A 15,507-nucleotide genomic window follows, 5' to 3' on the forward strand; every position below is an offset into this window, starting at 1 on the left:
AGAAATAATAAATAAATCTCAACCATTTAAATGTATATTATAAAATATTTAGATGCACTATTCTCTGTATGTAATTTGAAAGAAATAAATAGTGTGTAGGAGACATTTGCATTTTACACACAACGAATTCAAAAAGTACCATGCTTAGATACCTGCTCCAGGCAGCAGACAAATTATAAAATCTGATGGACCAAACATTAAAACCTTGTTGGCACAAAGTCTTCCATTTCGTGTTGACATCAAACGGATACAAGCGTAAATAAAACAAGGCAGTATTTAACCCGAAACAAAAATGCAAATAAAAATGTAAGTCCTTTAGTTTGAGTCCCCAATGAAATTCCAGTTATATCATGACATCCATAGTCCAGTCGAAACAGAACTCTTTAAGTCGGATCCGTCACAAGCCACTGACGAGCCAGCAGCTGCAACAGTATTACTTTCTCTTGTGCCCGTTATGTCCCTGACAAGCCTAGCAGTCAGGCCACGTTATTTCTTTCCTTTTTTCAAGCTGTTCATATACTCTTTCATGGTCCTTTCGATGTTGGGCACTTGATAGTTCTGTGCTGCGTATATGCCAGTGATTGTTCCCAGCAGCACTCCCAGGAAAGCAGAGGAGCGTAGCTTGGCCACCACATAGCCGGCCAGGAAGCCCTTCAGAAATGGAGATCCCAACACTGAGCCTCCCTACAAGAACAAGAAAATAACAGCAGAATTTTCAGCATAGTTGCAGCACAGAAAAAGGACAAACAGATGTGTGAATAAAATTCAACACATTTACAGTACAAGCAGAACATATTCATCACAATAAAAACATCACATATGTTGTCAACAATATAACAACACAAAATTATAATAAGAGGACATTTAAGAAAGAGTTTGGTATCAGGGCCAGCTTTAACAACTTACCGGAGGGATTCCTACAGAAACTTCGTTCTCTACTCGCCTCTGGATTTCCTCCAACTGATTTTTGAGCTGCGTCAGATCTTTCAACCGTTTCAGAGGATCCTGAAACAAAAGCATCACATTATATTTTGAAACTGTGTAACGTTACCAATTCCGACGTTAATGTAACTGAGGGTAGCTAAAGTTGCTGTACAACAGCCTAAAGTTACAGTTACTGACAGAATTTCCCATGAAGAGCTTCTGTAACAAAACAGCTAATTTTCTCTAAGTTAGCTGGTTAACTGTTAACGTTAGCTAGCTAATAGCAACACAACTTAATGGTTCAATAATCGATTCAGTTAATTTACAAGCGATCATCGGCCCGGTAACGTAACTAATTTTACGGCCAATTTCTGCTGAGAGGAACCGATTTTTTGTCCTCCTCCTCTAGCAGTGGCTGTCATCTGACGAAACACGAGACATTAATGTTGAATTATTACACATTTAAAGCCAGAGCACAGTTAACTCACTCACCTTGTCATCCGCCATGTTTGCTCAGTGGGATAATCAGTGATCGGCTCACAAGCCTGGGACAGCTTACTTTTGCTTCGGCTCAACTACTTTGGTCTGAGTTGTGTTTGGGACGCACGCGTTACTTTAACGTGTCAAACACGTCTCCCGTGATTGGTCCATACTTGTTTATTCGTACATTTGATTGGTTTAGGACCATAGCAACAAACCGCCATGTTTTTTTTTTACAAGTCGACGAGAAACGGAGCTAACGTTACTTTACAGACATGTATGCATCGCAAATCCTTGATTTAATATGAAGTATAGGCAGCTTTCAGCATTACTTACCATCGGCACAATGCCTGACTTTTTCGGGGACTACTAAAGGTTGTTTAGAGCAGTTTGTAGAGCATCGGGCCATCGTAGGTAAGGCTTCAATAAGAAGGCATTTCATTGGATAACTCACTGACTGTGCAGGCAGTATAAGCACACGCCAGTAAACCTACTTTTAAAGCAGGAAAAGGACCAGAGCTTTTAACGTGTTAACACTTTATTAGTCTCCATAAGAGCCCTATGCATGACAAGTTTCCATGATATTTATTTGATTATGACACTATAGTGCTATATTCTCTCTGCATGAAGTGGCAGCCCGTAGTCACTCTATCCTACTTTCTGTGGCTTTTATTAGACGAAGTACTCCTATTTGCATCTCATCAGCTGAGATATAGCCACCTACTGAGCTATAATAAACTTCAGAAACCCAGTGATGTCGTAGAGGAGTGACGCTAAGCAATTCGTGTCCGTTGAAACTTTGTATCGTCTAGGTTGTCAAAAGCATAGTATTATGCAAAGCAATATATATTTAGTAAACCTAAATTTGGCTCAACTGATGCAGCCTGATACAACAATAAACTCTACCTTCACCAAGGTTCAAACATGAACAACCAACTAAGCTCATACTATTTTTCATGTTCGCCCTAGATCTTTGGAGATCATGGAGAAAGTGGAGGTGTTTGAGGTTGTGAAAGTGACTGAGGAGGTGGAGAGCTACTACAGCCAAATGGAGGTGACCACCCAAAAAAAGAGGAAGAGCAAAGCTCAAGAAGACAGTGTTGAAAAACCTAAGAAACCTAGGTAATGTACATAGCAAAAAAAAATATCATGACACTAATTATGCCCTGTCTTAAACAGAATACCAGCCTCTAAAAATGTCTCCCCCATTGACATGGAGTCCATCTGTTTGTCTGTGTCTTAGGTCTGCCTACCTGCTATACTACTTTGATGTTCATCAGATTATGCAACAGGAAATTCCTAATCTACCACAGTCAGAGATCAACAAGAGAATCAGTGAAAGCTGGAAAAGGCTCAGCGTAGCTGAGAAAGCCTACTATCTGGAGAAGGCCAAGTCTGAGAAGGAGGGCATAGACACAGTAAGCTGCATCCTCAACTTTTTTTATTATAAACAAACCAGTGCATCTGAGCATCCATGGAGCCTTTTATTTCACAAATAAAACCTTCTCATAACATCAGAACAACTGTTCTGAAAGTAATTTGAAGGTGTGGGAAATGTTTATTTAGATATCTTTCCATGGTCAGAATACCTGTACTGCTTCTTTGCAGTTCAATGATGTTCACTTGTTTTTAGGAGAATCTGAATCATGGTTCATGCCAAGTAAAGCTCAGCTGATACGCAACTAACTTTAAACAGTTTAAGGGCCATCGATCACCTAAATGAGCAAAAAGTGCAAAATGAGTTGCAGAAAAGTCTATGACAAACGGAACATACTATGATAAACAAGTCAGAAGTTACATGACTATTACTGTTTAATACATTCTGATGCCTGCAGGGATAGTAATGTATATTCTGTTGTGTCAGTAAAACCTGCAGCAGTAAATTAATGATAGTGCCAACCAGACAACCCTAGGCAATCTTTTTAAAAGGTTTGCCCATGATCGAGTGCTTGATTTGGTATAGGCTGTTGAGTATATCAGACTCCTTCTTTATGATTATGCACTGCAGAGCACTCATGTAGTCAATTGGATTTATTAAAGAGAAAGTCTGAATGAAGTAACCCATTAGCATCAATTACCACAGCAGAGATGGAGCAGCTTTTTCCTGCTTTGTCTTGACAGATAGCCATGAACAATATTTGTGACTGTGCTTTTTCCTCAGTCGTCTCTCACCCCCTCCAGAGACCTGCCAGGCTTCCGCAAAATCCTCCCCAGAGCCAGTTACTTTCTCTTGTCTAAAGGCTGCTCCTCAAATCAGCAGCTGGAATGCTCTCAGCCAGAGATGAGTGTGGAGTCTCTGGACACTCCAGTGGAGAGAGGCCTGCCTTCCATCTCTCTCACCCAAGAGCCCCAGTTCACACCTCTTGGTTTGGCCGGTGAGGTGGAGCTCTCTGAGCTGCCCATTGTTGTCGAAGACATGGCAGAGGAAACAACTGTGGCGTCTAATCTCACGGTCCCCCGAGGAATCCCTCCTTCCTCCTCCTCCTCCTCTGTCTTATGCATAGCCCCGGCCTCCACAGACACCCATGTCTCACAGGGCTCTGCTGGCCTTACAGCAAATGGAGTGACACTGAAAGGAAAGGAGACTAGAGTTGCTGGTAGTGGTTATGGGGCGATGGTACAGAAGATACAGGGGGAAACTACACAGGTGGTTGCCATCATACCCACCCAGGTGAGAATCAAATGTCCTTCTACCAGTAAGAAGAATGAGAATTAGTCAATATTATTAGTTATTATATTTTTATTGTTATTATATTATTATTGCTTGACCATTTTAATCACCAAAAGGCATTTAACTAATGCAGTGAAATGATTTGTCTATCACTTCAGAACCTGCTAGAGCCCAAGTCTTTGCCAGGTGTCAGCTCTGTGGGCCCAGTGATGATGGTCTCTGTAGGAGCCAGCATAGAACAAAGTGCCACTCCTTCCTATAAAATGGTAATTACCCACATTGTTCATCCACCTAACTAATGTTAAAATAAAATAAAAATAAAAATTAGGGTTGCAAAGGGGCAGAAATTTTTGGTAAATTTTCGGAAACTTTCATGGGAATTAACGAGAATTAACAGGAATAAACTTGATATTTTTAATATTGCTTTCCATGGACAGTTTAGCTGGGCAATTTTGGAAACATTCCAATTTTGATTTACTACGGTTAGTGGGCTATACAATTAACACACACAAAAAAAAATCGATTAACATTCAAATCGCGATTCAAGCTCTACCGGTTCAAACCCGATTCATAGAATTCAAAAAATCGATTCATATTTTTTGATTTAAAAAAATTATTGTATGTCTACTGCAATCACATGGGAAAAGTAACTACATTTACATACTGTGAATCTTTTTTAATCTCCCAAAAAAAAAAAAAAAAAAACCCCAAACATTTAAGTTCCTTGTTATAGACTAACAGTATTATAACAAAGCAATATTAAAAATATCCAGTTTATTCCCATTAATTCCTGTTTATTCCTGTTAATTCCCATGGAAAGTTTCCAACTTTGAAAATTCCCAGAATTTTGCAACCCTAATGTCAATACTGAAATTGGCAAGCACAGAGTCTGCACACAGAAAATGATATTTAGGAATATCATTATTTAGATTTAAGATGATTGGGGGGAGAGACATGAACCTCCATGTTTTCTCTTTTTGTGCAGTCTGTGAAGACATACACCCGGAGAGGTCGTGGGAGGTGTCTAAATCCTGGATGTTCATTTGTGTATGTCACCCGCCACAAGCCACCAACGTGCCCTGAATGTGGGAGCCACTTGGGTGGAAAATGGATACCTGCTGTAAGTGTCAAGCAATATCTGCATATAACCGTTTGGGATGTTCAATCTTATATGAACACCCACGAGTACGAACGATTCATTCTCCAGTTATGACCTGCGGTTCAGGTCAGTTAATTTTGAATTTTGGGTGCATTTATAAATTAGGCAAAGAAGACACAAGAGAAAGTAGCCGTGTCCAATAAATTGCCACAGAAAGCTGAAACCAAGACGAATGCAAGCTGCCAACCCACACCTCATCCTGCTCAGGAGGGGAATTCTGATGTCCGTAAAACAAATGCCACTGGGAGCAAAAAAGGGCAAGTTAAACAGTACTCCAGAAAGCAGTGTGCAGTTCCAGCTGGAAAGCCACCAGAGGGCAGCAGCACCAAGGAGCAGGAACTAACAAAGTGAGTACCCATGAAGTTTTAATGCCAGTTTTTCAAGTATGTTCTGTTTGCTACATGGAAACTTTAGCGTGTTGACCATGTGGACTGTAACCGTTGTGTGAAAACTGTGCTGTACACCATTTGCAGATTGGTGCTTAAGTGCAGTAGGTATATAACTCTGGCTTGCTATATGCGTGATAAATAGTTACTTATTGTTGTTGTTTATTTGAAATGCTGAACTGTATAAAAGTGGGATTGTTAACCTTTTGTTAACCCAAAAATATGAATGGAACAGAAGTATTATGACACCTGTGTGTGTTGTTATTGCAGCTGTAAACATACAGCAAGGTAGTTAAATCGGGTAATCAATTAAGATTTTAACATAAGTTTGTGTTTCTAGGCCAGCCTTTGTTCCAGATCAGAACTGTTCACCCTGACAAAGGAAAGTTTCAGACTGCAAACAACAATAAATCATCCACTGGTACTGTGCATTATTTTAATTTTATTAATTTTTAATCTTATTAAATGTAATCTTTCAGTTAGTAGTTTGGATACAGTTTTATTGTATGTTCAGTCAATGCTTATTATTGGCATAAATACATTTTATTGTACAGAGAGGAAGGGATATGTGTATATAAGTGACTGCACTTTCTGAGGTCACTGCTTTCAACTGATGTGGTCGTTGTCTAACCACAGTGCCTCGAGAGAGTTTCACGGGTCTCAAACCTAGCACTTTAAAGCAGCTCGGCCAGACGGGCCCGACAACCGCAGTCAAGCAGGTTAACAAACACACACACACACACACACACACACTTAGAAACAGACACACACAGACACTTAGAAACAGACACACAAATACAAACAGCAACGATGCAGATTATATCCTAACTCCTCTGCACATTTTTCCGTAGGATTCTTCTGTCCCAGCAGATGGAAGCCAGGCTGTGTCTTCATTGGTTGATAGGAGAGTGAATATCCTGTCTGTCGTGCCTTTCAAACAACACACCGTTTCCAGCTTTGTCAGTATACTACTATTCTTTGTGCAATTTAGCCTTTTTTAAATTAAATTACACTAAATGTTACTTTCTAATCTAATTTTCTTTTCTAGATATTCAGATTTTTTGATTTGTGGATCATTCTTGCGTTTTGTTTTAGGATTTGGGATTGTCTACAGCACGAGGAAGGGGTCGGTGTAAGAACCCGTCCTGTGACTATATGTATAAGAACAGACACAAACCTGCAGTTTGCCCTAAATGTGGCTGTGAGCTGACCCAGAAGAACGCCAAGAGAGCAAAGGTAAAAGCTTAATTCTTCCAAATGTAGGTTTGTGTTTCCAGCTGTATCTCATAACCTTGGATCCCTAAATCTCGATTTTCTGTTATTTGTATTTAATGACTCCCCTTCATTTAAGTGATTGTTGAAGCCAACCTCTCCCCTCAAAACTGGACATTTATTTTCCTTTCTCAGTCTGGGACTCTGCTCGACCCGTACCAGGCCCTGAGTCCTGCTCAGAAGGACATCCAGCGCCAAAATACCCTGCAGTTACTGCACCGTTCCCTTCAGATTCCCGAGAGCGAGACTGAACTTCAGGAAACGTTGACCCTCATCCAGGAGCTCAATAGTCTCCAGATCGTCTTGGTTCAACCAACTGGCCAGGAGCACGAGGACGGCGTAGAGGCTGAGACGCTGGTAGAGTCCGGGTGGCCTCAGTTCTATGAATCAGCAGCTACTCACTGTGGTCTGTGTAACTACCCTCTCTTCAAAGGAAGTCAGAGGTAAGAAGATGGGTTTCTGTATCCTATCTAATCTGCTTCTTGTTTTAGTACGTCAATACCAGCATGTCGTGTTGATTTCCTAACGTATCTTCTTACGTGTGTGCTTGTACATCCTAGTACCATTGCAGGACAAGAGGACTGCTGGCTGCTTACTGAGACACTGATCCAGACAGCCACTCTTCAGCTCAAGGTGTGTCTCAACGTTCAGTGTCTGGCTCTGCACAGCTTCACTGACCTGCATCCAGGTAAACGGCACCGCTGACGAAAAAATATTGTTCATCTACTTTTTTATCAAGCATCCAGAACTGAAGCCTCACAGATTGTCTTTACTCTTGGTTCGTTGTCCTCCATCGTGTCAGAAGCGACTCTGTATTTGTTCAGAATCTCTCAAACACAACAGATCAAATTATGGATGTACTTCTAGGAATCATGGGTATCTCTTCTGTTTCATAATTTAAAAAAATAAAATACACTGATTGCTTCAAGGTAGGCCTGCACGAGTCGGGGAAAAATATGATCACGATTCTCTGCCACGATTTTTTTTCTCACGAAGTGTAATGTTTATTGCACACATGAACCATGACAAAACAAAAGAAATTGGCAGTACCAAACATAGATTTTTTTTTGGCACCTGTAGCACATTGTGCATCACCACAAGCCTGTAAACATAGAGGCTTCAATGAATAACACAGTTATACACAGTGGTACATAGTGGCCATTTAAGTACAGTACCAAAAATAGTGACATATAACACATTGAATTAAATATGGCTCTATCTGAACTCCTTGAACATGTCTTTACATAATTAAAACATGTCAATGTCAAATGCTTTCAATAAAAAAATAAAAACAAAATCAAAGTCATTTATATATTAAATCGTGAACAGGGGTGAATCGAGATCGCGATTTTATAACAATTTCTCGTGCAGGCCTACTTCAAGGTGGATGCTTCTGCATTTATTCAGGGTGATTGTATGAGAGACACAATTTACAAAACTGTTTCTGACTAGACTTTTAATCAACTACAATCAGTATTTTGCTGATCGGCCAAAAGGGGGCAGCACAACTGTTAATTATGTTTGCATACCATATGATAATATTCCAGTAAATGGTACTGGTCCCCTTTTTTATTGCAGTTTTCACTTGTCATACATTTTCAACTCCTTTGCCCAGACCCATTTGTTATTATTATGATCTCAAAATGCAAAATTAATGCAAAAACTGCTTTTACAGTGTTTCCTTATGGATTTGTTTTAGCAGTGGGGGCAGGTCTGTCCGAACAACAATGCAATGTGAGCGGCAGGATAATTTAAAAGGCAACTGCAACAAAAAATGTTGTACAGCCCTATTTCTGATACCGTGGTGGCAGAAATTTTGCCATGGTGGGCCAAAAACATAGAGGAAACACTGCTTTTATTATATATATATATATATATATATATGAATGTTCTGTGGCTTAGTATAAGAAACAGTAAGTCAATATTGGCTGCAGCTTTTCATACTGTTTTTTTTTGTTGCCTTTTTTCAGCTGTGAATTGAAATCTTAATTCTTTTTGTGACAGGTTTGTTCAACATAGGCAACAGACTGCTTGTTAGTATCGACCTATTCCTGAAGATCAGGTCCAGTATCAAACTGGGCCAACCCCCCTATCAGGTAGCAAGGACCATACTAGACCACACCCCCAATCACCCTGGTAAACACTGGATTTAACTCTACATACATGAATTCTGCAACTGTGTTTAATTTTGTCTAGCATTTTTAACATTTGCAATCTTGTATCTTCTGCCTTTTACAGTATGTTTTCTATGATTTTCATTATGTCGTCTTGTTTTGCATCAGCGCATGCTTTGAGTCCAGAGGAGTTATCTCGAATTCAAGAGCTTCTCCTGAATGGCTACTGGGCATTTGAGTGTCTGACAGTGCGCGATTATAACGACATGATCTGCGGCATTTGTGGTGTTGCTCCCAAACTGGAGATTGCACAGCGATACACAAGCAACGTCCTGGAGCTAAAGAATGTGGAGGTGAGAGATTAATGCAAGAAAATTTGTCAACAAATTAAAGCCCAAGTTAGAGTCATGACAACATACTGAGAGCTGTTTAGCAATGACGGTATCATACAGTATGTCTTCCACATAAAACATAAAGAAAGTAATCTTGTAAAGATGTTAGGTGTGTGTGCCTACATGCTGCATACTGTAGTGTCCTCTCCACATGCTTACACACATTTGATACTGTTGACAGTTTACCTGGCCTAAGTGTTCAGTCTCAGATGAGGTGAACGTGGATGGCTTCTGGCTGACCATGGAAAGTGAGGCTATCGAGCAAGCAACTTTCCCCACTGACATCCCTATCACATGGGTGGATGCTTCTATCATCGCTCCCTTCATTCCCCCATTGATGAGGAGTCCCACCGTCATCAACACCGAGAAGGACAAGGTCCTGTCACACACACAGCAGCCCTCAGGTACTTGATTCTTTTAAACATCTGCGGCATTTCATCTTTTTACATGCCTTAATCCTGTGATTGGGAAATCTTCAGTAGTTACATAATTTTTTGTCTGAAATAAGGGAGAAAAGTTTAGTTTCCATCATGATATGCTTGTTTTCTGGAGTTTGGATCGATCAGGGCTGTGTTAACATTGTAGCTGTTCCATAAACACAACCACAGACACATCATTTCAGAACTTACCAGATAGTCCAACTTCCCCATACATTTCCCAAAGAAAGCTCCTTTTTCATCCGATCTCTGTCCAAATAATGAGGTGCTATACTGCTCTGGGTGCCCACAGACAGCTGCAGTAATGTGTTCCTCGCACTGTACCATAATCAGCAACCTCAGCGAGGTCTAGAGCAACATAAGTTTCCTGAGATTTGCCTGTTAGGGACCCTTCAATCAGAGTTACCCATTCCTCTTTAGGCCAATCGCAAACATCTAAAAAAATAGCTCAACTTTCTCAGGGTCAAACCTTGGCACCAGAGGGAATTAATTATGGATATAAAAAATTCTTGTTGTTCCTGACGCCTATTATCTAAAGTGAGCTTCGCTCTCTTTTTCCTGTCGTTCTTGTTCTTTCTGTTGACGCTCATGTGCTCGTTCACAATCTCTCTGCCTAAGTAAGAGCGCAGGAGTAGAGCTAACCAAAATACTCAACATGAGTTCTGGCTTCTTAGCCTCCTCTGAAACCTCTAACTCCAAATACTCAATGACTTTCCACAGTTCCTGTCTATCAAGCTTAACCACCCGTGCACGGGTTACTACAGTTTTAAGAAACTTCTTTGGCTCAAATTCTCCCATGTTCAACTATCAGTGCTTGAATCACCAAAGGTGGGGATACAACAATGTGTAGACAGGCTATGTGAACCAATGTTATCCAAATGGCAACAACAATATTGATTTGCTGAAAAGCACAAGCAACCATCCAAAATGTTCAATATCCACAAGCTAATCAGCAAAACCCAATCACATTACAGCCAAAGTCTAACAACAAAGCCAGCCAAACACCATTTCAAAAGCCTAAACAATAGGCCACACTCACACCCACTTACCACAATGCTACGGTTCAAAATAGTGCCACAAAACAAACAACTCCTGATTAACCCTAACCTGAATAACACACGCGGACATTCATATCCCGGACAATGGCTCCCAATTGTTACAATGCTAAGCTAACCTGGGCTCGTAAAAACAAAGGAAAAAACAACTACTAAAGGCTGACCTAGCTCATAACATTACTTAAGGTCCTGACACACCAACCCGATTGCCGGCCGTCGGATAGTCTGGCGAGGTCAGTGACTTGAGTCTGTTCGGTGTGTTCCTAGCCATCGTCAGTCGGAGGAGCCGTCGATCTTCATTTGGGCCGATTTGACATGTTGAATCGGAAGGCGGGCAGTCGGACTCAGTGACCAATCTGATTGGTGGAGTGCTAACCCGGAAATAGCGAGCAGAATGAGCGTGACTAGAGTCTCTCAAAATCTGACGAAAATCTTTTAAACTGACCTTTGTTGATCTGAAATGAAGACAGATTCAGCAACTGCATGGCCTATTTTTCGCTTAAAGTGTTTTCAGAAACACGTATTCCGAAGGAGCCGCCATGATGGTCTGGCTTTGAAATTCCAGAGAAGCCAGACACACATGACGCGTTTGTCCAATCAGCTGCCGGTTTTAAATTTTGGCCGACAATACAGATTAGCGCCGCCTGCTGTTACGGAGACGCAGAACGTACGCTCATTCTGCGTCGCTTCGGTGTGTTCCGAGGCACTTTTTGGACCAACTCGGGAAGTCCGACTGCCTTTTCTGCCGAAGGTTGGCCGTCGGGTTGGTGTGTCAAAGCCTTTATATTGTCTGCTCTCCCTGCGTGTTGCGTTTAACGTGAGAATGAGACCTGAGCTTGCCTGGATGAGTGTATAGCTTTCCTACTTCTAGAGGGGTTGTGCTGTGTTAACTGACTCACCCAGTCACTATTTCAGTTCGCGGTCGAAAGATGGCTGCTGGCATTGGTGTCCATGCCGTTGGGAGCGACCTCTGCTTTGACTAGGCGAGCCTGCTCTCCGTGTTGTAGTTCAGGTTTTAAAAGGTGTGTTTACAAAAAGTCGTGTTGTGGGTAAAACAAAACAGTCTTTCAAAAAGTGTCTTTCTTTCAGCGTGTGGTTTGCAGCTCTCGTGTATCTTGCCGCTTGAAGCCTCCAGCTTCTCCTTTTTTAGCTTCCTGAATGAATCTTCCACACACCTGCAATGGCTGGGTTAATCAGATCAACAACACCACACCCCCCCCATGTGACGTGTCAGTACTGACCCCATCAAAAGGCTAACCACACCCACCCTCATAAAAGACCTAGACTGATCTCATAACATCATGATGATGCAAATGTCATGTAAAAAAGTACAGATTTACATTATATAATAATTTCTGAGTAATCATTTTTATACAAATTAATTCCATTCTATCTATTAATCTATTTTGGTCACAGTGGCTTAAGGAGAGCACATTTTTGAGAGAATGGTTTTCATCATCTGTTTTAGGAGATCCATCCGTTTTGGTGCGTCTCATTCATGATGGTCAGCTGAGACTCGACAAGATTGAAGATCACAGTGAGGATGAGCTGAGAACTATACTGGACCGCTGTGGGGCGAGCATCACCCCAGGCTCCACTAAGGTGTGTGTGTGTGTGTGTGTGTGTGTGTGTGTGTGTGTGTGTGTGTGTGTGTGTGTGTGTGTGTGTGTGTGTGTGTGTGTGTGTGTGTGTGTGTGTGTGTGTGTGTGTGTGTGTGTGTGTGTGTGTGTGTGTGTGTGTGTGTGTGAGAGAGAGAAAGAGAGTGTGGGAGAAACAAATGTGCTTATTATGCTCACATGTTTTTGCTGTTTTATGGTAATGACTGGAAGTAAACATGTTGACCCTAAAATACTCGCTAGAATATGAGTGTTACTGTTTGGCCAAATAAACTAATCATGTGATAAATTCTTGGCCTAAAAAACAGGAAATCTCCCCACACTCTAGGGCTGGTAAAACTTTAGTGTCTTGCTCAAGGGTATGTCAGTAAGTTGGTTTTCTTGCTGTAATGGGAGGTTGAATATAGTTGAAAGATGGTTTCCTTATTACTTTGTGTTTGAGTTCATCGTATCTATGCTTACTCTGGGGGAATCCTATCTGTGAGGGAGTTTGCTTAAATGAAAGCATCCTTTCTGTCTCTCTCTCTGTGTTAGAATGAGCTGCTGGCCTCCCTGATCTCCTTGTACACACTTGTCCATGGTGGCCTCCCCACGGCCCCACAGCCCCCTCCACACCTCACCGCTGGCAAGCTGTCCACGGTCTGCCCCCACAAGGTAAAAACAGCAGCCCTGTCATTCTCTTCAAAAATCAGTCTCATATGAAAAACGGATAAATGTTACATAAGCACAGTGAAAATTGAAACTCAAATATCCCCTGTGTATTTGTTAAGACTTTTGAAAGGGTTTTTATTGTTACGCATCCATTTCTCTCCTATACCTGTGTCCAGGTGGTGTGCGGCTCTAAGTACTTGGTGAGAGGAGAGACAGCTCGAGACCACGTAGACCTGCTCCTGTCCTCCCGCTACTGGCCCCCAGTCTATGTTAGTGACTGCGCCCGTAAAGTGGCGCTCTGTGCAGACATGCAGTACCCAGAACAGGCAACCCAGATGTGGGGAAGGAATCAAGGCTGCTTCTCTGACCCTTTCGAAAAGCCAGAGGTAAGTGATTGAAATTCAATCAAATTATCTATTAAGGGAACTCACATGTGCTGGTTGAAATTTAAAAAAAAATAAATAAATCAGGGCCCGATCAGTATTTTTTGACTGTCGAAATGACAGCTATATTCACACATATGAGTGAAGAGTGACTTCAAAGTGGAACATTTGGAATTTTCTGTATTTCTTAAAAAAAATGGTAGAAACTTCAGTGCTTATTAGACATGTCAATTCAGCTGTAAAAGCAGGTTTTAGGCTAATCTCTGAATTTTAGTGCTTGGCTTAGCTTTAGCCTTTTGTTTGCAGAATACTAAATTAGAGATTAAGCCTGTAATACAGTACATCTACTGTACGTATTTATATCAAGAAAACTGTATACATACATGTTTCTTTTATAAAGGCTCAAAGTGTGTTGCTGTCTAACACAACCTCTCCCCTTTGTTCTTTAGTTTGTGTCATGTGCTGAGCTACAAGACCAGCCGTACAGCCCTGACCTGTCACTGGTAGCAGAGAACCAGCAGGTCCACCCCATCACCAAATCACCTTGTTGCTGGCTGGTTCATCCTCCTGAAGTAGCCCAGGAGCCTCCTGCTCTTCCTTCAGAGCACCACTCAATGGCCCTCTGCAGAGATCTGGAGCCCTACGTCAGCCTGATGGCTGAGCTGGAGAAAGAGCAGGAAGGGGAGGATGACGAGGGGGCAGAACAGAAAGAGCAGACGGAACAAGCTGAGAATGACTCTGCAGAGAACTTGGAGGACTGTTACTCAGTAAGCCGTGCACGCCGGCAACCTGTGGTTTTCAACAACACAGCTTGTTACTACCTTTACAACCGTCTGGTAGATTTCCTCACCAGCAGAGACATTGTGAGCCAGCAGATCAACCAAGTGGTGAATGCCTGCCAACCTGGGGAGGTAGTGATCAGGGATGCTTTGTACCGACTGGGAGTGGCGCAGATCAACACAGAGAAAGAGGAAGATGAAGGAAGTGGGGTGGAGGGACAGACACAAGAGGGAGGGACAGAGTCCTATGAGGTTGTGCTTCCTGAATAGAAATGTTCAGGATGGACATTTAACATGTAGGCAGAGGGATGGACTGAATGTAGAGATGGCTGCATGCAAATAAACAGAAATGCAGATGATCAGAGGGACAGCCATGAGGAGAGACGCCAAGTGCTACCAGAAGGATCCGATAATTTGGACATGGTGCTATCCTCAATTCAGTGTTGCAGACAAGAGTACTTTACTCTTAGACTAGCTTCTACATCAGATCATTTACTCAGCTGTACTTTGTTTTACTGATGTGATGAAATAGGCTGAATAATGATAAAGTGGGTTAAGTTTTTGCTGAAAATTGAGCTTATTGTAGGTAGTGAGAAAAATAATCAGTAGTGATAAAGCTTTAGTGCGTAACTTTTTGATATTAATAAACGTCCGTTACATTCAAGGCATTGACAAATGAGTTGCTACAAAGCTAATTAAGACTATCAGCTCCACACAACTCTCTCTGTATTTCTCAGTATGGCTATGTTCAGAAGATTGTGGCATCCGAAGACTTTCCCGCGCAGAAACTCGAGTGACGATAATTACCTCTTCTGAAGAGTCCATCATGTTTCAATCATGCATTCTCCGTGTCCTCCTTGGCTACTAGCAACTGCGTGGAGGAGGGGTGGGGGCGCGTGTGCGATCACGTAAGGCTTGTATCATGTGGACGCACCGACAGTTTTGTTGTCATTACTTAGAATTCCTCATAGGGGCGACAGAAACTATGCACTATAGCTTTAACTGTGAATATACTAAAAGAAGAAATTACAGGGTACAAGGTCAAAATGTTAACCATCTGTAATTACAGTAAACGTGAGTGTGAGAGTTAATAAAAGTCAAAAGTCAGTGTTTTTTACCAATAGGGTGCCAAGACTTAAAAGTGAAAGTGTGCTTGAAGGTGATATTTCCTGTGACTGAAAGACTGTA

The 15,507-nt window shown here is 41.6% G+C and overlaps 2 protein-coding genes across 4 annotated transcripts; one reads left to right on the forward strand and one right to left on the reverse strand.

Annotated features, from left to right (window-relative positions):
• Window positions 1-33: 33 nt before the first annotated feature.
• Window positions 34-1,823, reverse strand: LOC120567311 (SLC35A4 upstream open reading frame protein). 3 transcript variants are annotated; one of them, XM_039814255.1, is made up of 3 exons: window positions 1,741-1,823; window positions 907-1,005; window positions 34-684 (listed from the first exon to the last, which is right to left on the reverse strand). In XM_039814255.1, exons 1-3 carry the CDS (start codon window positions 1,741-1,743, stop codon window positions 487-489), a joined length of 300 nt encoding a protein of 99 aa, XP_039670189.1. In that variant the 5' UTR covers window positions 1,744-1,823; the 3' UTR covers window positions 34-486. The 3 variants fall into 3 exon arrangements, with proteins under 3 accessions (XP_039670189.1, XP_039670187.1, XP_039670186.1); XM_039814253.1 differs by lacking the exon at window positions 1,741-1,823 and adding an exon at window positions 1,417-1,537; XM_039814252.1 differs by lacking the exon at window positions 1,741-1,823 and adding an exon at window positions 1,278-1,385.
• Window positions 1,621-15,043, forward strand: hmgxb3 (HMG box domain containing 3). Its single transcript, XM_039813053.1, has 21 exons — window positions 1,621-1,818; window positions 2,374-2,526; window positions 2,648-2,822; window positions 3,566-4,075; window positions 4,234-4,341; window positions 5,061-5,195; window positions 5,340-5,581; window positions 5,708-5,711; window positions 5,948-6,041; window positions 6,257-6,339; window positions 6,472-6,579; window positions 6,716-6,856; window positions 7,028-7,335; window positions 7,453-7,580; window positions 8,897-9,028; window positions 9,175-9,359; window positions 9,580-9,802; window positions 12,359-12,492; window positions 13,041-13,160; window positions 13,334-13,543; window positions 13,990-15,043. The coding sequence occupies exons 2-21, from the start codon at window positions 2,387-2,389 to the stop codon at window positions 14,587-14,589; spliced, it is 3,780 nt and encodes a 1,259-aa protein (XP_039668987.1). The 5' UTR covers window positions 1,621-1,818; window positions 2,374-2,386; the 3' UTR covers window positions 14,590-15,043.
• Window positions 15,044-15,507: the final 464 nt, after the last annotated feature.

Source organism: Perca fluviatilis, chromosome 10 (assembly GCF_010015445.1).
Source record: "Perca fluviatilis chromosome 10, GENO_Pfluv_1.0, whole genome shotgun sequence".
Taxonomy (NCBI): domain Eukaryota; kingdom Metazoa; phylum Chordata; class Actinopteri; order Perciformes; family Percidae; genus Perca; species Perca fluviatilis.